This window comes from Theropithecus gelada, chromosome 7a (genome assembly GCF_003255815.1).
Source record: "Theropithecus gelada isolate Dixy chromosome 7a, Tgel_1.0, whole genome shotgun sequence".
Classification (NCBI taxonomy): domain Eukaryota; kingdom Metazoa; phylum Chordata; class Mammalia; order Primates; family Cercopithecidae; genus Theropithecus; species Theropithecus gelada.
In genome coordinates, this window is record NC_037674.1 from 18,369,331 (window position 1) to 18,390,914 (window position 21,584).

Below are 21,584 nucleotides of genomic sequence, written 5' to 3' on the forward strand. Positions count from 1 at the left end.
ATTACAGATTACCATAGGGTATGGGACGAGAGGAACAGGAAGTGATTAGTGAGTAGAAGGTGACGAAAAAGTTTGCAAACTAAAGAGGTGGTGATTGTACAAAATTTTGAATACACTAAATGCCACTGAACTGTACACTTTATCATGGCTCATTGCATGATTTCCCCTAAACTTAAAAAAAATTGACAACCACTGTTATCAAGGATACTCAGAGGTCACTGTTAAAAAGGGAAGTTTGTGGCCAGGTACAGTGGCTCATGTCTGTAATCCCAACACTTTGGGAGGCCAGTGGGTAGGAGGATCACTTGAGCCCAGGAGTTCGAGACCAGCCTGGGCAACATATCGAAACCTTGTCTCTATGAAAAATCAAAAACATTAGCAGGGCATGGTGGTGCCTGCCTGTAGTTTCACTACCTGGGAGGCTGAGGTGGGAAGAGCCCAGGAGTTTGAGGCTGCAGTGAGCTATGGTCAAATCACTGCACTCCAGCCTGGATAACAGAGCAAGACTGTCTAAACAAACAAACAAACAAACAAACAAAACCCAAACCAAAACAAACAAAAACAAAGAAGTGTGTCAGTTATGGCGTATACCAACTGCAAGTTCAGAAAATGATTTAAAATTATACACACATATATATATACACATTCTCCTTACCTGAAATGAGAAGCTTGATTCAGGAGGCAGCTATAGTCATCAGGAAGCTCTATCAAACTATTTCTTTTTCTAGGGTACCTACAATGTAATTTAAAAGGCAATTTTATTTTAGAGTAAATAAACCCAGATCAAAAACTACCCAAGGTGATAGAAGGAAGAATGTCTTAAAAATAACAAAAGGGCCTGGGCATGGTGGCTCACGCCTGTAATCCCAGCACTTTGGGAGCCTGAGGCGGGCGAATCCCGAGGTCAGGAGATCGAGACCATCCTGGCTAACACAGTGAAACCCCATCTCTACTAAAAATACAAAAAATTAGCTGGGCATGGTGGTGGGCGCCTGTAGTCCCAGCTACTGGGGAGGCTGAGGCAGGAGAATGGCGTGAACCCGGGAGGTGGAGCTTGCAGTGAGCCGAGATCACGCCACCGCAGTCCAGCCTGGGCGACAGAGCGAGACTCTGTCTCAAAAAAAAAAAAAAAAAAAAGAAAGGATCTACACTTGCAATTCAAATTAATTCCCACTGTTAACCTGATCAAATCCAAACTTCTCAGTCTATAATTCCAAATCTTTCATCACCTGGATTCCTTTCCAAACTTAACTTCCACTAGTTTCTAGGATGAAACTGTTTTAGCTAGATTTCTATACTGTATAGGAAAGTAACATCAAGTAGTAGTTAAGAACACAGCCTTTGAAATTAGATCTGGTTACAAATCCTAAATTCCCTGACACTTCACAAGTCTTTGAACCTAAGCCTGTATTTCCCTGTCTGTAAACTAGGGATAAAATACACCATACTCCAATCATGGGGCCACCATCAAATCAGGTTCTGGGGAAGGGAGGGAGAGAAACATTACATTAAATGAACATATCAATTAAAAGGCTCATATTGATTTAAGAAATGTTAAATTAAATATGAATATTAGCATTAAGGAAACACACAGAGCAGGTGAGGACTAAATGAGATGCTGAAGTAAAACACAATATACTTAGTACTTAATACATGCTTGCAAATGTTACTCATTCTCACCAAACTAGATACAATAAAAGCCTTGCTTGCATGTATTGGGGAAGATCATCTGAATAATGTGAAATTATCTCCTCAAACCTCAATCAATCAATCAATTTATTTATTTATTTATTGAAGGCAGAGTCTCACTCTGTCCCCCAGGCTGGAGTGCAATGGTGCAATCTCAGCTCACTGCAACATCTGCCTCCTGGGTTCAAGCGATTCTCATGCCTCAGCCTCCCGAGTAGCTAGGATTACAGGCGCCTGCCACCACGTCCAGCTAATTTTTGTATTTTAGTAGAGACAGGGTTTCATCACATTGGTCAGGCTGGTCTTGAACTCCTGACCTCAGGTGATCCGCCCACCTTGGCCTCCCAAAGTGCTGGGATTACAGGTGTGAGCCACGGCACCTGGCCCCAATCAATTTAAATTCTGTAATTCTTTTCATCTTCAACTCAGTTGTCTATATTTAGTGCAACCATAACATTTATTTGAAAAACCCAGACACTTTTTTGTTTGTTTTTTTAGAGACATTGTTTTTTTAGAGACAGTGTTCACTCTATTGCCCAGGCTTGCCCTGAACTCCTGGGCTCAAGCAATACTCCTGTCTCAGGCTCCTGAGTACAGGTACACGCTACTCTGTCTGGCTTAAATTTTATAATTATTTCTATACTCAGCTAAAAATGATCTCTAAGACTAACCTTGCCTCATTAACAATCTTTTCCTCTTTAAATTTCTATAGCACTAATGGTATATTCCATATATCATTATACTTTATGTTATAATGTCTTAAGTTTTATGTTGATAACTAGATTATAGATTACTCATGACCAAAAGCTATGTTACCTCTTTTAAATTTTCCAGAGTATTTCAGTACCATGCTGGGTAAATAGCAGATGTATAAAAGGTATACAGTGAATTGAAATAAAGGAAAAATTTTGTGAGATTAACAGTCCAAAAATATGTATTCATATCTTAAACTTCTCGTTTCTTTACTCGAAGATCTTTTCTTATGAGTGACTCCTGCTCCATCTGAGCACAGGGGCTGAATCTGGTCACTAAATCTCTAAAGATGTGCTACAAGTGAAAGCAGCATATGCACATGCACAGTGGGGGTGAAAGGAGTTCCAGGGTGACAGAAGATGAGAAAAGAAGGCAAATGTATACTGTCTTCATGTTTGTTTTATCCACAGGAAAATGGTACTAGTGTTGGTATTTAAAGCCAAGAGTCAATTCCTCCACTTGTTTATAGATGTGATTCAAGGGAATAAAACCAGACACCGTATACAATACCAGACAGGCCCTGGGAGGGGATACAAAGAAGATAAGCGTGCAGTTCTTATTGGTCAGTTATTCTGGGTGCAAATAAGTGGACACTTATGAGAGAGAATATATTAGGGGAGGCTTCATGGAGGAGGTGGCATTTAAATTAGTACTTAAGAAAGAGGTAGATTTTGTTAGAGCCATAACTTAAGGGAGATAGGAGGGCTAAAGAAAAGTTTTTTGGGTACTTTCTAAGGACATAAATAGGAAGGAAAAAGGATACAGTTCTATGTATATCTTGTTTTATTCCTAAAAAAAAAAAAAAATCAAAAACAAAAGTGGCTTATAGAAATACTGTAAACCACCACCTTCTGAAGTTCATATACCAGCAGCTCCATGATGCCTCCTCCACCTTTGCCTTTTGACAGGCATGTGCTAGCTTAAAAAAGATTCTCTCAAGACGAACTGCGGGCTTCTAATAATCTAAGAGGAAAAGGACAGTCATTCCAAGAAAAAAATATTTGTAGGAAGAACCTGATTTCTGGCAAAGACCTAACAGAAGTCAGGAACACTGCACTGAGTGAGAATGAAGAAAGCAGACTAGAAAGCATGCTCAACAAACCAACTACTTTAGGAAACACAACTTGTGGATGAGGGAGAAAGGATTAAGCAGTAAAACCAACCTGACCACGGTGTTTTTTTGCTTCAAACAGTTTAGTAAGGCGGGATCTGCACACCACCTGTATGTGGAGCCAAGAGAAAAGACAAATGGATTATCACAGCTTCGGTGCATGATTTGTCAACAAGCCATTGTTATCTTTTTTTTTTTTTTTTTTGAGATGGAGTCTCACGCTTTCGCCCAGGCTGGAGTGCAGTGGCAGCAATCTCGGCTCACTGCTTCTGCCTCCTAGGTTCAAGCAATTCTCCTGCCTCAGCCTCCCAAGTAGCTGGCGCCCGCCACCACACCTGGCTAGTTTTTGTATTTTTAGCAGAGATGAAGTTTCCCATGTTGGCCAGGCTGGTCTCAAACACCTGACCTCAAGTGATCTGCCCGCCTCAGACTCCCAAAGTGCTGGGATTACAGACGTGAGCCACTGTGCCCAGCCTTGCCATTCTCTTCAATTCTTTCTGCCCCTTCTTTCTATATTTCCCTTTCTTTTTTTTTTGAGATGGAGTATTGCTCTTGTCACCCAGGCTGGAGTGCAATGGTGATCTCCAGTCACTGCAATCTCCATCTCCCGGGTTCAGGTGATTCTCCTGCCTCAGCCTCCTCAGTAGCTGGGACTACAGGCACATACCACCATGCCCAGTTAAATTTTTAGTAGAGAGTATTTTTATTTTTTAAATTAATATTTTAAAAATATTTTTAAAATAAATTATATTTTTAAAATAAATATTTTAGTATTTTTTAGTAGAGACAGGGCTTCACCACGTTAGCTGGGCTGGTCTCAAACTCCTGAACTCAGGTGATCAGCCTGCCTTGGTTTCCCAAAGTGCTGAGATTACGTACATACGAGCCACTGTGCGGCTTATGTTCCTCTTTTCTTTTCTTTTCAGATAGAGTCTCGCTCTGTCACCCAGGCTGGAGTGCAGTGGCACGATCTCGGCTCACTGCAACCTCTACCTCCCAGGTTCAAGCGATTCTCCTGCCTCAGTCTCCCAAGTAGCTGGAATTACAGGCATGTGCCACCACGCCCAGCTAATTTATGTATTTCTTTTTTTTAAATAGAGACAGGGTTTCACACCTTGTTGGCCAGGCTGGTCTTGAACTCTTGACCTCAGGTGATTCCCCTGCCTTGGCCTCCCAAAGTGCTGGGATTACAGGTGTGAGCCACTGTGCTTGGCCCTATGTTCCTCTTTCTATACTTATCCTTTTTGTTTTTTGAGATGGAGTCTACCTCTGTTGCCCAGACTGGAGTGCAATGGCGTGGTCTTGGCTCACTGCAACCTTCGCCTCCAGAGTCAAGCAATTCTCCTGCCTCAGCCTCTCGAGTAGCTGGGACTACACACGTGTGCCACCATGCCCAGCTAAATTTTTTTTTTGTATTTTTAGTAGAAATGGGGTTTCACTATGTTGGCCAGGCTGGTCTCAAACTCCTGACCTCGTGATCCACCCGCCTAGGCCTCCCAAAGTGCTGGGATTATAGGTGTGAGCCACTGCGCCTGGCCTTATATTTAGCTTTTTATATTTATCATTTTGCCCCTTTTCTTCTCCCTTTCTTTCTTCTCTTTCTTTGTTGTGTCTAATTATTTTTCCTTCTCTTTTTCATTTATTTTTTAAAGACTATATCAACCAAGGTCTTACTAGAAAAACAGAAACCATTCTAAGTATTTAAACAAGAGAGAATTTAACAGGAGTTGGTAATAAAAGTGACAGAAGGGCTAAGAAGTCAACCATGAGACAAAAAGGCAAGGCAAACTAAAGATCACCACTACCCTAGGCTGGAGGAACAAAAAGAAACAGCAGTATCATGGAGCCCAGAGGCTAGGGACACCAGTGGATGCTGGAATTGCAGTAGGCTTGTCTGGTGGGAATTGGAGCCAGACAAGAGCTGCAGTCACCGCCAGAGATGCCCCACAAGACAGAGAGAGGTAGCCTGAACTGGGGCCACTCTCTTTTTTTTTTTTGGAGACGGAGTCTTGCTCTATCACCCAGGCTGGAGTGCAGTGGTGAGATCTCAGCTCACTGCAACCTCCGCCTCCTGGGTTCAAGCGATTCTCCTGCCTCAGCCTCCCGAGTAGCTGGGATTACAGGTACCTGCCACCACGCCTGGCTAATTTTTGTAGTTTTAGTAGAGACAGGGTTTCACCACATTAGCCAGGCTGGTCTCAAACTCCTGACCTCAGGTGATCCACCTGCCTTGAAATCCCAAAGTGCTGGGATTACATGCATGAGCCACTGCGCCTGGCCAACACTGGGGCTTCCCTTTCTCCTGGCCACCAAAAACTTGCCAGTGCCTCCCCTCCCACTGGCTGAACCCATGTAGAAGCCAGCTGACAAGGTAGAATGGGAAATTCCCAGGGTCATTTTCCTGCAACATAGGGCAGAGGATGAGAAAAGACTTTCAGACAAGGAGGGTCTGGAAAGATACAGAGGGCAAGGACTTCCTGTTCCAATGTGTGATTTTTTAATACTTGACTAAACTAGAATAGCAATTAAAACTTATGTACTCCAAGAATATAAAAGTAAAATTAGTTCAACCTTGTACTTAACACAAAGCGTGATGCTGATTTTCTTAATTCATTTTGATCACACTAGAGATCAGAATATCCCAAGAGAAAAGAGGAAGCAAAGAAAAGAACCCAACACAGAGAACCACTGCACAAGAAGGGTGGTAGGAGACAGAAGCCAACATTCACACAATACTGACTTGGGCATTAAAAAAAAGATAATGATTAAAGAAAAAGGTAGAAAGTAAGGAGAATAAAGGAAATGATGGGCAAGAAAAGTCATACAGTGAGAGCTGATTATAAGAATGATGGAAAATGGTGCAGGCAAAGATAGGGTAAGGAGATTGGAGGTTAGGAGCATTGATAATGAACAAGAGGGCCAGTAACTAATGGGGTAGAAAGCTTTTCCGAAAGAGGGACACATTTCTCTCTTGGAAGTTTAACTGAAGTATTTTTTTTGATCTACCAAATGACCTTCCTTCTTTTCTCAGTCACTCTCCTGATACATGTGCTACCATGTGAGATGTGCTCCTATTTTGGATACAGCTCCAATTTGGGTTCTTTTGATACTAATTGTGACTTTATGCCTGCTAGCAAAATCCCCATCCCCCACCCCCAATTTAAAACAGATGAGACACCAGCTGCGGGGAAAGCAAATAAAACGAATGACAGTTATAGTGGAGTCAGCAGAAATTCCAACGCCTATGGCTGTTGATCTTATCCCCACTTCTTAAGTGTATAACTTAGGAATCTCCTATACTTTTGCCACCCCTTTAATCAATGCTAATCAAACTAAAAGCTTTGCAAGTAATTGTAATTTTAAAATTTCAAATTGTATAATAACCCAACGACGACATTTTACCCCCATAGTACCTCTGGAGCAAGGGCCTTACAGTATCCCAATATTCCTGGAAGAGCAGGAACAAATTTGTAGGTAAAGACAGATAGCTACAGAGTGCACTGTACTCTCCTTCTGCAGAATCTGCAAGAGAATAAAAATACATTTAATAAGCACATTATTCTTACCTGGTCAGTCTGTTATTAGAGTTTCTTCACTGTTTATGCTCATTTCTATACTCTCCTTGTACAGGGTATATTGCTTATTCTATAAAACCATGGGTGGCAAATAAGTCACAGTGATTTTTTTAAAACATAAATTGTATTCAGTCACTCTCCTGATCAGATGGCTCTAATGTATAAACCACACTTAATATAAAATACAAGGTCCCTATGGTGGCCCAAAGGCCCTGTGTGAGCTGCCTCTAGTTGCTGCTTAGACCTCATCTCCTGTTACCCTCTCCTTAGGCTTCAGCCATACTCATCTCTCTGCAATTCTGTGACTACATCAAACAAAGCCTTGACATTTATAACTTCTTCTACTTAGGAATATTCTTCCTTCAACTGTCTGTCCAACTCAACCCCATCTATGCAGCTGTTTGCTCAATGTCTCCTCACATAGAAGCATTCTATGAAAACTAGCTCGGAGAGTTCCCCACTCTGGCCCCAATACCCTCTCTATCCCTGAACTGCTTCATTCTGCCTTGCAACATTTATCAGCATTTGACATTACATTATATATATATTTCTCTATTTGTTTATAATTGGATTCCTCCCAATAAAAACGACTTTATTTCACTCACAACTGTACTGCAGCACCCATGAGATAAATACATGACTTTTTTGTATGTGAGCAAACAACAGATCTGTGCTGGCAATTACTTGGAAAGTGGACTCCTATTTTATAAAAGACCATGAAAAATCTAGATCAGATAAACCCTACTGAACTGAGTTCAAGATAAAGAAGTTGATAGCCAGTAACGGTAACCTGGTCAGCCTATTCTCAAAGGACAAAAGGAAGAATCTCTGAGCAGTTTTGATGACTCTTCCAAAATCATATAAACATTCTGATTTTTACCCATACAAAGCCACAGGAAGGCTTCCCTACTTTGGTCTAGATTTAGAGGCAAGTAAATGAGAAGGTGATCCTCTTGCTTAAATATACATGGCCTCAGTTGGTTCCAGTAGGCCTTTCCTAGCAGCACTTTCATTCTTTAATGTAGTTACATGTACTTTTTTTTTTTGAGACAGCCTTGCTCTGTCGCCCAGGCTGGAGTGCAGTGGTGCAATCTCGGCTCACTGCAACCTTCACCTCCTGGGTTCAAGTGATTTTCCCACCTCAGCATCCTGAGTAGCTGCGATTACAGGCATATGCCACCATGCCCAGCTAATTTTTTTGTACTTTTAGTAATTTTTTTGTACTTTTAGTAGAGACAGGGTTTCACCATGTTGGACTGGCTGGTTTTGAACTCCTGACTTCAAGTGATCCACCTACCTCGGCCTCCCAAAATGTTGGGATTATAGGCGTGAGCCACCACACCTGGCCTATATGTCCACAATTTAAATAACAGAGTACACAGTAAAGTCTTCCTCCTATAGCCAAACAGTTCTCTTCTCTAAAGACAACCAATGTTTCTAATTTCTTGTATAGCCTATCAGTTATATTCTGCATGCAGGTATTTTATAAGCTCAAGCATATAACCTATACATAGATAGGAGCTAAGAGTAGGTCTTGCAGATTAAAAAGCTAATAGACAAAAAGACCACATACCCAGCACCCGTGAAATAAAAGATTCATCTGTAACTGGGATTCAAACTGATTAAATTCCTTTGCTCATACTCATAAATAGCACTAAAATGTTACAACATTTTCATGTACCTATTTTTAGTTCCTCCATTTTAACTTACTAAAAATCTTGGATTGATATTCTTAACCAATAAAAGTTTACTGGTAGTCTTATTTGGCATATTATTGAAACTTGGAAAGGATAATTTGAAACAAGGTTTGAAGTTCACTGAAATACAGAGATTGAATTTATACTCAATTCTTGTGAAAAGTCTTGCTTAATAAGTATGATTAAACAACTTTGCTTTTTGAAAAAAAAAAAAAAAAAAAAAAAAAAAAAGCTAATAGACTTTTTGTCCTCACCTTTAACCTACAACAAGGCTCATGTTTGAAGTGAACACACATGAAAGAAATGGGGAGAGGAGAAATGGTTTTGTCTGCTTTAACCTTGTATTCATGAGCTTGAAGATAACAACAAAGAAAATCTCCCATTTTCCACTCCGTGATTTCATTTTTCTACTTACTGGTATGCAGGTCCTCAGGCGGAGTTACCCCAAGTAAATAGTGGAAAAATAATGCAGCACAGCGAAGATAAGGGGTGATGCCATTCTTCAGTGAGACCCACAAATACCAGCCAGGGATACTACACCCAATGCAGCTAAGAGACAATAATTCCAGAAGAGAACAGAATACATATCAGACTAAAGTCCTAGATTTAAACATATCCCCCTTTTCAAATACAAAGTTAAACATTTAGGTAATTTATTATCCATGCAATTTTTAAATATTTAAAAGAAAATACAATCCCAGCACTCTGGGAGGCCAAGGCAGGCGGATCACCTGACGTCAGGAGTTCAACCAGCCTGGCCAACATGGCAAAACCGCAGTCTCTACTGAAAGTACAAAAATTAGCCGGGCGTGGTGGCAGGCACCTGTGATCCCAGCTACTCGGGAGGCTGAGGCGGGAGAACTGCTTGAACCCAGGAGGCGGAGCTGCAGTGAGCTGAAATTGTGCCACTGCACTCTAGCCTGGGCAACAGAGCGAGATGCCAACTCAAAAAAAAAAAAATTTGAGTAGCTAATAGTTTCAGTGTTTAAATCTCCTAATAATTTCCTCAAGAAAATCACAAATCTTACATTTTTTACCACATGGATTTTTAAGGCAAGGAACTACTCTTCTTTTTCCTAGGTGGCGATAAAAAACAAAAGCAAAACAAAAACGAAGAGGCAACCAAAAAATCTACTTTAAAGGAACTTGACTCTAAAATAGGTATACTCTTTATTTTTAAATTTTTATTATTATTATTTTTTGAGATGGAGCCTTGCTCTGTCACCCAGACTGGAGTGCAGTGGCGCAATCTGGGCTCACTGCAACCTCTGTTTCTCAGGTTCAAGTGATTCTGCTGCCTCAGCCTCCTGAGTATCTGGGACTATAGGCACACGTCACCACGCCTAATTTTTTGTATTTTTAGTGGAGACGGGGGTCTCACCATGTTGGCAGGATGGTCTCGAACTCCTGACCTCAGGTGATCCGCTTGCCTCAGCCTCCCAAAGTGCTGGGATTACAGGTGTGAGTCACCATGCTCAACTAGTTGTTTTTTTTTTTTTTTTTTTTTTTTAGTAGAGACAAGGTCTCACTATCTTGCTCAGGCTGATCTCGAACTCCTGGGCTCAAGCAATCCGACTACCTCAGTCTCCCAAAGTGCTGAGATTATGAGTATAAGCCACCATGACTGGCCTAAAATATATTCTTCAACATAAAACTTAAAGGTAACTAAAACTTACTTTTTTTTGGTTTGTTTATATTAAAACCTTGTAAAGAAATGTGGAGAAAAAAATTTTATCAATAACTAACCAAAGCAACTTGTTAGCTAAAACGAAATTAATCATTTCCTAGTTTCTATATTAAGATTGACTAATGATGTGTATGGCAGTTAAACTATTCTGTATGATACTGTAAAGCGAACCTTATGTAAATTATGAACTTGAGTGAATCATAATGTATTAATATTGGTTAGTCAATTGTAACAAATGGTACCTCCCTAATGCAAGGTATTAATAATACAGGAACTGGTGGGTGGAGGGAGCAAATGGTGACTTTTTTTTTTTTTTTTTTTTTTTGAGACGGAGTCTCGCTTTGTCGCCCGGGCTGGAGTGCAGTGGCCGGATCTCAGCTCACTGCAAGCTCCACCTCCTGGGTTTACGCCATTCTCCTGCCTCAGCCTCCCGAGTAGCTGGGACTACAGGCGCCCGCCAACTCACCCGGCTAGTTTTTTGTATTTTTTAGTAGAGACGGAGTTTCACCGTGTTAGCCAGGATGGTCTCGATCTCCTGACCTCGTGATCCACCCATCTTGGCCTCCCAAAGTGCTGGGATTACAGGCTTGAGCCACCGCGCCCAGCCAAATGGTGACTTTTTATACTTTCTGCTCAATTTTTCTGTAAACTTAAAATGCCTCTAAAAAATAAAATCTATTAACTTAAAAAAAAAATAAAAAAGACTGGTAAAGATGACTGATGAGGGGAACTTGGCAGCAGATGTAGTTCAGCAGAGTACGCCCATCGTACTCCTACTATAACCTCTACACAAAGGTTAAATACACATAAGATTTTAACTATATATTATGAATATATGTATAAATTATATATGTATTACATAACTATGTTACACAATATGTGTACATATTGTATGTTATGTATGTATTACATGCATATTAAAATACAAATGCCAGTGTATTTTCCATATTACTCATAAGAACCTTAACCTGTAACTACATGCAAGCACTGAGTGCATCAATTGTATGGATCACTGTAAAAGGACAACCTATTTTCCATTTTCTACATTTATTTTAATTCTAAATACTCCTTTTGTTAAAATCCAATCATCTTTTGGCTATGCTTCCAGACCAGTTTACAAAAGTAAAGATGTGTTGACTTGTTTCAGTCTCAGAAACAAGTGGGTAGCTGTTATTCCAACCTACTATCTTTTAGTTCAAAGTAAAATCATTAAAATGAGTTTTCTTCACTGTAAGCCTATCCTGTAGCAAACAAAGTCATGCTAAAAGCCCTTAACAGAATTTTTTTTTTTTTTTTTTAATAGAGAGACAGGACTTGTTATGTTGCCCAGGGTGGTCTCAAACTCCTGGGCTCAAGTGATCCTCCTGCCTTGGCCTCTAAAAGTGTTTGGATTACATGCATGAACCATTGCACCTAGCTTCATAACTGATTATTATTATTATTATTTTTATTATACTTTAAGTTCTGGGATACATGTGCAGAATGTGCAGGTTTGTTACATAGGTATACATGTGCCATGGTGGTGGTTTGCTAGTACCCATCAACCCGTCATCTACATTAGGTATTTTTCCTAATGCTATCCCTCCCCTTTTCCTCCAGCCCCTGACAGGCCCTGGTGTGTGATGTTCCCCTCCCTGTGCCCATGTGTTCTCACTGTTCAACTCCTACTTATGAGTGAGAACATGCGGCATTTGGCTTTCTGTTCCTGTGTTAGTTTGCTGAGAATGATGGTTTCCAGCTTCATCCATGTCACTGCAAAAGACATGAATTCATTCTTTTTTATGGCTGCATAGTATTCCATGGTGTGTATGTGCCACATTTTCTTTATCCACTCTAACACTGATAGGCATTTGGGTTGGTTCCAAGTCTTTGCTATTGTGAATGGTGCTGCAATAAACATGTGTGCATGTGTCTTTACAGCAGCATGATTTATAATCTTTTGGGTATATACCTAGTAATGGGATTGCTGGGTCAAAGGGTATTTCTAGTTCTAGATCCTTGAGGAATCACCACACTGTCTTCCACAATGGTTGAATTAATTTACACTCCCACCAAGAGTGTAAAAGTGTTCCCATTTCTCCACACCCTCTCCAGCATCTATTGTTTGCTGACTTTTTAATGATCGCCATTCTAACTGGTGTGAAATGGTATCTCATTGAGGTTTTGATTTTCATTTCTCTAATGACCAGTGATGATGAGCTTTTTTGTGTTTGTTGGCCGCATAAATGTCTTCTTTTGAAAAGTGTCTGTTCATATCCTTCACCCACTTTCTGATAGAGTTGTTTGTTTTTTTCTTGTAAATTTGTTTAGGTTACTTGTAGATTCTGGATATTAGCCCTTTGTCAGACGGATAGACTGCAAAAATTTTTTCCTGTTCTGTAGGTTGCCTGTTCACTCTGATGATAGTTTCTTTTGCTGTGCAGTGGCTCTGTAGTTTAATTAGATCCCATTTGTCCATTTTGGCTTTTGTTGCAATTGCTTTTGGTGTTTTAGTGACGAAGTCTTTGCCCATGCCTATGTCTTGAATGGCCCAAAAACTCCCAAAGCTGATAAGCAACTTCAGCAAAGTCTCAGGATACGAAATCAATGTGCAAAAATCACAAGCATTCCTATCCACCAATAATAGACAAACAGGGAGCCAAATCATGAGCAAACTCCCATTCACAATTGCTACAAACAGAATACCTAGGAATACAACTTACAAGCAATGTGAAGGACTTCTTCAAGGAGAACTACAAACCACTGCTCAAGGAAATAAGAGAGTACACAAACAAATGGAAAAACATTCCATTTGTTATCTAAAGCATCCATGTTCATAGATAGGAAGAATCAATATCGTGAAAATAGCCGTACTGCTCAAAGTAATTTATAGATTCAATGCCATCCCCATCAAGCTACCATTGACTTTCTTCACAGAATCAGAAAAAACTACTTTAAATTTCATATGGAACCAAAAAAGAGCCTGTATAGCCAAGACAATCCTAAGCAAAAAGAACAAAGCTGGAGGTATCACGCTACCTGACTTCAAACTATACTACAAGGCCACAGTAACCAAAAGAGCATGGTACTGGTACAAAACAGATATATAGACCAATGGAACAGAACAGAGGCCTCAGAAATAACACCACACATCTACAACCAACTGATCTTTGACAAACCTAACAAAAACAAGCAATGGGCAAAGGATTCCCTATTTAATAAATGGTGTTGTCTAGCCATATGCAGAAAACTGAAACTAGACCCCTTCCTTACATTTTATACAAAAATTAACTCAGGATGGATTAAAGATTTAAATGTAAGACCTAAAACCATAAAAACTTCAGAAGACGACCTAGGGAATAACTGATTATTTTTAAACTAGAATTTAAATGATTCAAGTGTTACACTGCCAAACAACTGAACAAGAAATGGAATTACTACAATAGACTGAACTAATGGATTTTCACTCACCCACTTGTATATTGAGAAATTTCTGCAAAAAAAGAAGACGCGGAATGAGCCTCTTCACTGTCTTCTTGAACCTGAGCAAGGGGTACGCCTGAAAAAGAAATTCTGCAAGATGAATTATGTATTTGCTATTCAGTTTATAAATTATACTTTAATTTCATGGTTCCAAGATAATAAACAATGTAGATTCATTCAACTGAGGTTTTCACTTTTTTTTTTTTTTTTTGAGACAGAGTTTCGCTCTTGTTGCCCAGGCTGGAGTGCAATGGCACAATCTTGGCTCACTGCAACCTCCGCCTTCTGGATTTAAGCAATTCTCCTGCCTCAGCCTCCAGAATAGCTGGGAACTACAGGCATGTGCCACCATGCCCAGCTAATTTTGTATTTTTAATAGGGACGGGGTTTCACCATGTTGGTCAGGCTGGTCTTGAACTCCTGACCTCAAGTGATCCACCCGCCTCGTCCTTCCAAAGTGCTGGAATTACAGGCATGAGCCACTGTGCCCAGCCCCACCTGCTTTTAATCTAAGTAGCTGATGCTGAATATTAAAGTTGTTAGGTAAACTTTATCTATATATTAGCTGGAGAAACAAACAGGGCAGAATCACTGAACATGGATGTTTAATATTTACTTGCTAAACATGTAAATACTTCATCATAATATGACCATGGAAATAAATTGTTATCAACCTGCTTTGGTTTCCTAGGAATCTTAGGCAGCAGATAGAAATTCAACCTCTAGAAAGGGAAGTAGGTGTCTGTCCTGCCTTCATGCTCAAGCAAAGGGTCCCATAAAGGGAACTTTGTGAGATTATTTTCCTCTATCAACCAACCTATCCTTAAGAAGGACCATCCTAAACCTTTCCAGCAACTGTCAACTCTCCCACTTACATTAAGGCTCTGGATAAGCTACATAAGTTCCCTGAACTTCAGAATTACTGTATTAAAATTGATATAGAAATGTCTACCTTGTAGTTTGCTGAGAGGTATAGTTATAGCACATTTGAGTATTGCTCTGTTGTTTTAAAAATGCTTTTGTTTATGTATTAATTCATCTGGAAGGTCATGATTCAAGTTGCCCTCAGTAATTTTATCATATCTTGAATGAATACTGCTAGTCCTTTTCATTTTCCAAATAACACCTCTTTATTCCTATACTTTTAAAAAACACATCATGAATTCATACTGATTTTTTCAATTCAAATGTAAAAGAGTTCAATAATTCTAAGGGATTCTTTATAAATTTGAGGTAAATTTTACATGCAATTAAATGCACAAATATCAAGTGCTCTATATGATCATGAGTTGGACAAATGCATACACCCATAAGATTTTTATTTTTTAGTTAATACACTTTATTTTTTAAGAGAAGTTTTAGATTCACAGCAAAATTGAGCAGAAAGTACAGAGGATTCCCTCTGTCTCTCTGCACATACAACATCCCCCACCTATCAACATTCGGCACCAGTGTTGTACGCTTGTTATAATCAATGAGCCTACATTGCCACATCATTATCACCCAAAGTCCACAGTTTACATTAGGGTTCATTCTTGGTGTTTACATTCTATGAGTTTGGACAGATGTGTAATAATGACACATATGCACCGCTGTAGTATTTTTCAGAACAGTTTTACTGCCTTAAAAATCCTCTATGCTGTGCCTGTTCAGCTCTCCCCCAACACCCTTACCCCTGGCAATCACTAATCTTTTTACTGACTCTATAGTTTTGCCTTCTCTAGAGTGTCATATCATTGGATTAATATAGTATACAACCTTTACAAATTGAGTTATTTTAGCTAGTCATAGGCATTTAAGTTTTGTCTATCTTTTCATCTTGATAACTCATTTTTTTTTTTTTTTTGGTATTTTTTTGAGATGGAGTCTCGTTCTGTCAGCCAGGCTGGAGTGCAGTGGTGCAGTCTTGGCTTACTGCAACCTCCGCCTCCTGGGTTCCAGCAATTTTCCTGCTTCAGCCTCCTGAGTAGCTGGGATTACAGATGTGCACCACCATGCCCGGCTAATTTTTGTATTTATTTAGTGGAGATGGGATTTCACCATGTTGGCCAGGCTAGTCTTGAATTCCTGATCTTAGGTGATCCACCCATCTTGGCCTCCCAAAGTGCTGAGATTACAGGTATAAATCACTGTGCCCGGCCGATAACTCATTTCTTTTTAGCACTGAATAATATTTCCACTCTCTGGATATACTGTAATTTATTTATCCACTCACCTATTGAAGGATGTCTTGGTTGCTTCCAAGTTTTGGCAATTATGAATAAAGCTGCTATAAACATCCTTGTGCACAGTTTTGTGTGAACTTCAGTTTTCAATTCATTTGGGTAAATACAAGAAGCATGACTGCTGGATCACATGGTAAGAGTATATTTAGTTTTAGTTTTGTGAGAAACTGTCAAGCTGTCTTCCAAAGTGACTGTACCATTTTGCATCCCCATCAGCAACAAATGAGAGTTCCTGTTGCTCCACATACTTGCCAGCATTTGGTGGTGTCAGTGTTTTAGATTTTGGCAATTCTAATAGGTGTATAGTGGTATCTCATTGTTTTAACTTGCAATTCCCTAATGGCATATAGATGTTGAACATTACGATCACTTATCATCTGTACATCTTCTGTGGTGAGGTGTCTTTTCAAGTGTTTTGGCCACTTTATTTTTTAGAGATGGGATCTTGCTATGTTGCCCAGAGTAGTCTCAAATTCCTGGGCTCAAGCAATCTTCCTACCTTGGCCACCTAAAGCATTGGGATTACAGGCATGAGCTATCGCACCTGGCTCATTGCCCCGTTTTTTTTGTTTGTTTGTTTGTCTGAGACCAAGTCTCATTCCGTTGCCAGGCTGGAGTGCAGTGGCATGATATCAGCTCACTGCAATCTATGCCTCCTGGGTTCAACTGATTCTTATCTCTCAGCTTCTCAAGTGGCTGGGACTACAGGTTTGCACACCACACCAGGCTAATTTTGGTATTTTTAGTACAGACAGGTATTCATCATGTTGGTCAGGGTGGTCTCAGATTGCTGGCTGAAGTGATCTGCCCACCTTGGCCTCCCAAAGTGCTGGGATTACAGGAGTAAACCACGGCACCCAGCCTCATTGCCCATTTTAAAATTGGGTAGTTTGTTTTCTTACTGTTGAATGTTAAGAATTCTTTGTATACTTTGGATAACAGTCCTTCATCAGAAATGTTTTTTGCAATACATTTTCTCAGACTGTGGCTTGTCTCTCATTCTCTTGACATTGTCTTTCAGTGCGTAAGTTTTTAATTTTATTGTAATGAAGTCCAGCCTATCAATTATTTCTCTCACAGATTATGTCTTTGGTTTTATATCTAAAAAGTCATCTCCATACTTAAGGTCATCTAGGTTTTCTCCTATGTTATCTTGTAGGAGTTTTATAGTTTTGCATTTTACATTTAGGTCTATGATCTATTTTGAATTAATTTTTGTGGAAGGTGTAAAGTCTGTGTCTAGATTCATTTTATTGGACATGTATGTCTACTTGTTCCAACACCATTTGCTGAAAAGACTGCCTTTGATCCTTTGCTCAAATGTCAAAGATCAGTTGACTACATTTATGTGGGTCTGTATCTGGGCTCTCTTTTATATTTTATTGATCTATTTGTCTAATCTTTTGCCAACCACACTGTCTTTATTACTGTAGCTTTATAGTAAGTCTTAAGGTTGGGTAGTATCTGCCCCTCAACTTTCTTCTCCTCCAATACTGAGCTGGCTATTGTAGGACTTTTGTCTTTCCATATAAACTTTATTTATTTATGTACTTGTTTGTTTACTTATTACTTACTTTCTGATTGAGTCTTGCTCTGTTGCCTGGCCTGGACTGCAGTGGTGCAATCCCAGCTCACTGAAGCCTTGACTTCCTGGGCTACAGCAATCCTTCCACATCAGCCTCCCAAATGGCTGGGACTATAGGCGTGTGCCACCATGCCCAGCAAATTTTCTTACTTTTTCTTAGAGACAGAGTCTCACTATGTTGCTCAGGCTCAAACTCCTCCCAAAGGGCTGGGATTACAGGCATGAGCCACTGGGCATGGCTCACATAAACTTTAGAATCAGTTTGTTGATATCCACAATAATAACCTGCATGGATTTTCATCGGGACGCTGGAGTACAGTGGCGTGATCTCGGCTCACTGCAACCTCCGCCTCCTGGGTTAAAGTGATTCTCCTGCCTCAGCCTCCCGATTAGCTGGGATTACAGATGCCTGCCACCACGCCAGTTGATTTTTGTATTTTTAGTAGAGACAGGATTTCACAATGTTGGTCAGGCTGGTCTCGAACTCCTGACCTCAGATGATCCGCCTGCCTCAGCCAAAGAGCTGGGATTATAGGCGTAAGTCACCATCCGGCCTCTATTGTCTCTTTTATAAAACACATAAGCAAAAATGTATATAAACACATATATTCATAAAATACCCTACAGAAAAATGCTATGCTATAACCACTATTCTGTACCTCACTTTTTTAACTTATTGTATCATAAAGAGCAATTCATATCAGATCTTGTTCACTACTTTTTAAAACTGCATAGAATTACATTATATGGTACATCATAGGTAATTCAACGAATCCCCCATTGATGGACAGCTCAATTATTTGTTTTTTTGATATCCCAAAAATAACACAATAAATAATGTTGTGCTTGCATCATTTCCTATTTTTGCCGGTAAAGCTTTGGGATAAATTCCTAGAAATGAAGTTGGTGTACCACAGGGTAAATGCACATGTACTTTTGCCATATTTTATTCTGACATCACTTTAATTATGTTCGTCCTCTAGATTATCTGAATCTTCAGTAGCCCTTACTGGTCACTGGTATCCAGGATCAGATTTTGCTTTGGGTTTTTTTTCCTTTTTTTTTTTTTTTTTTTTTTTTTTTTGAGACGGAGTCTCGCTCTGTCGCCCAGGCTGGAGTGCAGTGGCCGGATCTCAGCTCACTGCAAGCTCCACCTCCCGGGTTCACGCCATTCTCCTGCCTCAGCCTCCCGAGTAGCCGGAACTACAGGCGCCCGCCACCGCGCCCGGCTAGTTTTTTGTATTTTTTTAGTAGAGACGGGGTTTCACCATGTTAGCCAGGATGGTCTCGATCTCCTGACCTCGTGATCCGCCCGTCTCGGCCTCCCAAAGTGCAGGGATTACAGGCTTGAGCCACCGCGCCCGGCCTTTCCTTCTTTTTTAAAGAGATGAGGTCTTGTTCTGTTGCCCAGGCTGGAGTGCCATGGTGCAATCACAGCTCTCTGCAGCCTCAAACTCCTGGGCTCAAGTGATCCTCCCACCTCAGACTCTCAAGTAGCAGGGACTACAGGCGCCCACCAGCATGCCCAGCTAACAACAACAACAACAAAAAAATCTGTAGAGATGGGGTCTCACCATCTTGCGCAAGCTGGTCTTGAACTCCTGAGCTTAAGGGATCCTCCTGCCTTGGCCTCCCAAAGTACTGGGATTACAGGCATGAACCACTGCATCCAGCCCCCAGACTTTGCTTCCTATTAAAACCCAGACTCTAAAAGAACAACTGTATCATCATTCCATAATGTTGTATTACTCATGTATCTTCAAATGAACATTAATTCAAAAGACATTTCATGAGTGTTTACTGGGTTTAACAAAGGTTACTAGATACTTGCAGCTTTAAAGGGAAGATGTTGAAATTTCATTGTTTCCTATTATCAAGAAACTTACACTGAGGACAAAGGAGCAGAGAGAGAGAGAAGAAACAGGGAAAGGAGCAGAACAACAATAAGATATAGCCACAAGTAACTATAAAACAAGATACTAATGATAAATGCTACAAGGGGAAGAAAGTACTATCATTTTAGCTGAAGGAATTAAGAATGGTTTTAGGGACCTCCTTATCAAAAGGTTGAAAAACTCATGTAGGGACAGACCTCGAGGACGAGGAATTTGAAAAAGACGGAAAAGCAGGTTCAAGTGGTCTCCCTGCATATCTGCAGAGCAGTTGCTAATTAGGTAGTTTCACCTAATTATCTTTTTCACAGCTTATTCTACCTTTCCTTGCTTAAATAGTATCCATTCAAAAACAGATGAATAATCATTCAATGAAAAACGTAACACAGAACCTAGAAATACATTATATAATCACAAACATAATTAATTCTGCCAGTAAAGCATGGCAAAATGTTATTCACAGTCAACACCCAGATGAAAACCTTACCTGTGTCTATTGTAAGTAGTATCTGAAGCATGTGTGCCATGGTGATCAAATGGAAGAGATAAAGGTGGTTATAGGAAGAACTAACTGAAGAAGGCTGCAGATCGACAGTTTCATCCCAATACAAGGATGGGAATGCTAACACAGCACCCACCTGTGAGAGAAAAATGGACATCAACATGGGTAATGATAAAAGACTAACATAAATTAATGTCATAACAAAATGTGAAGGGCATCAGATGCTACACTGTTTGTGTGTGTGTTTTTTAATAAACACCATATTTTTCTTACTTATTCAATAGAATATCTTAGAATGTAACATACCATAAATGGAGGACAATGGTCACCACCAAATAGGTTATCCCTTTGCTGTGTCTATTTATTGTAGTTCTAGGTAGTGGTTCTGAACTCTGACTCAGAAGATTCAACATTACAGGAGTTCTTAAAACAATACTGACACAGAGGCCCCACCCTAGTCTAACCAAATGAAAATCTCTTGGGGTAGGGTCCAGTTAATAGCATTCTTTTCGAAGTCCCTCAGGAGATTCTAAAAGACAGTCAGGGTTGATGACCACTGGGTAGAGGCCTAGATAATGAGGGATGAGGATGCTGGCTAACCCTGCATCCATAAACTCCATGCTCTCAATCTCAATACTGTTTTCTCTACAGAACTTGGTTTGAAGGAATGAGATCATCACAGGAATGGAAAATCTCTGCAAAAAACTAAGGGCAGTTGCCATCCATCCATAGGTGTTTTGAGGAAGCCTAGATACACCCATGATCTGGTCCTTATCATCAAATAATGATTTTAAGAGAGCTCACACAGTTATTGACTGTATATCATGTATACAACTTAAGAAAAAGGCCAGAAGGGGAGCATAATATGAATTAGAAAAGGCTTGTCTGTACAGACACCCACTAATGTAATCAACCAGGAAAAGACCTATTACAAATTCAAGTGCTTTTTTTTTTTTTTTTTAAATGAATTTGATGGTCTCCATCAAATCTGTACCTATGTAAACAGAATGGACAGGAGAGACCAAACTTTATAGATTAAACACCAATAATTTATAATCTTGAACAAAGAGCATTAATTTGAATGAGAAAAGTACAAGAAATTATCAACATGAGTGACTTAAACAAAATTACTGAACACTTACCAAAACATGAAACAGATCTATAGACAGAAGGCATGGTGTATCTTCTGATTTTAGGTTAGGAAGAACGACTAAAACAAACAAAAAGTTAATGTAATTCCGTCAGTAAGATAGCAATGTAGTTAAATAAAATGCAAGCTAAAAACACCTAAACCAAACATGTAACAGGGTTATAAAACACAGAAACTAATAAGTCACACCTTTGAGATATGGAAACTATAATGAGACAAACTGAACTGAGAAAAGGCTGCTAGAAAGACTTGGATA

The 21,584-nt window shown here is 39.8% G+C and overlaps 1 protein-coding gene across 1 annotated transcript in view; it reads right to left on the bottom strand.

The window, feature by feature from the left end:
* Positions 1-21,584, bottom strand: part of UBR1 (ubiquitin protein ligase E3 component n-recognin 1) — a 154,655-nt gene that overhangs the window by 10,095 nt on the left and 122,976 nt on the right. Inside the window, exons 38-44 of the mRNA XM_025390690.1 lie at positions 21,321-21,388; positions 20,164-20,314; positions 13,963-14,050; positions 9,241-9,374; positions 6,967-7,075; positions 3,606-3,662; positions 656-733 (exon numbers count right to left, since the gene is read on the bottom strand). Coding sequence (XP_025246475.1) covers positions 656-733; positions 3,606-3,662; positions 6,967-7,075; positions 9,241-9,374; positions 13,963-14,050; positions 20,164-20,314; positions 21,321-21,388 — 685 coding nt within the window. The remainder of the gene's footprint in view (positions 1-655; positions 734-3,605; positions 3,663-6,966; positions 7,076-9,240; positions 9,375-13,962; positions 14,051-20,163; positions 20,315-21,320; positions 21,389-21,584) is intronic.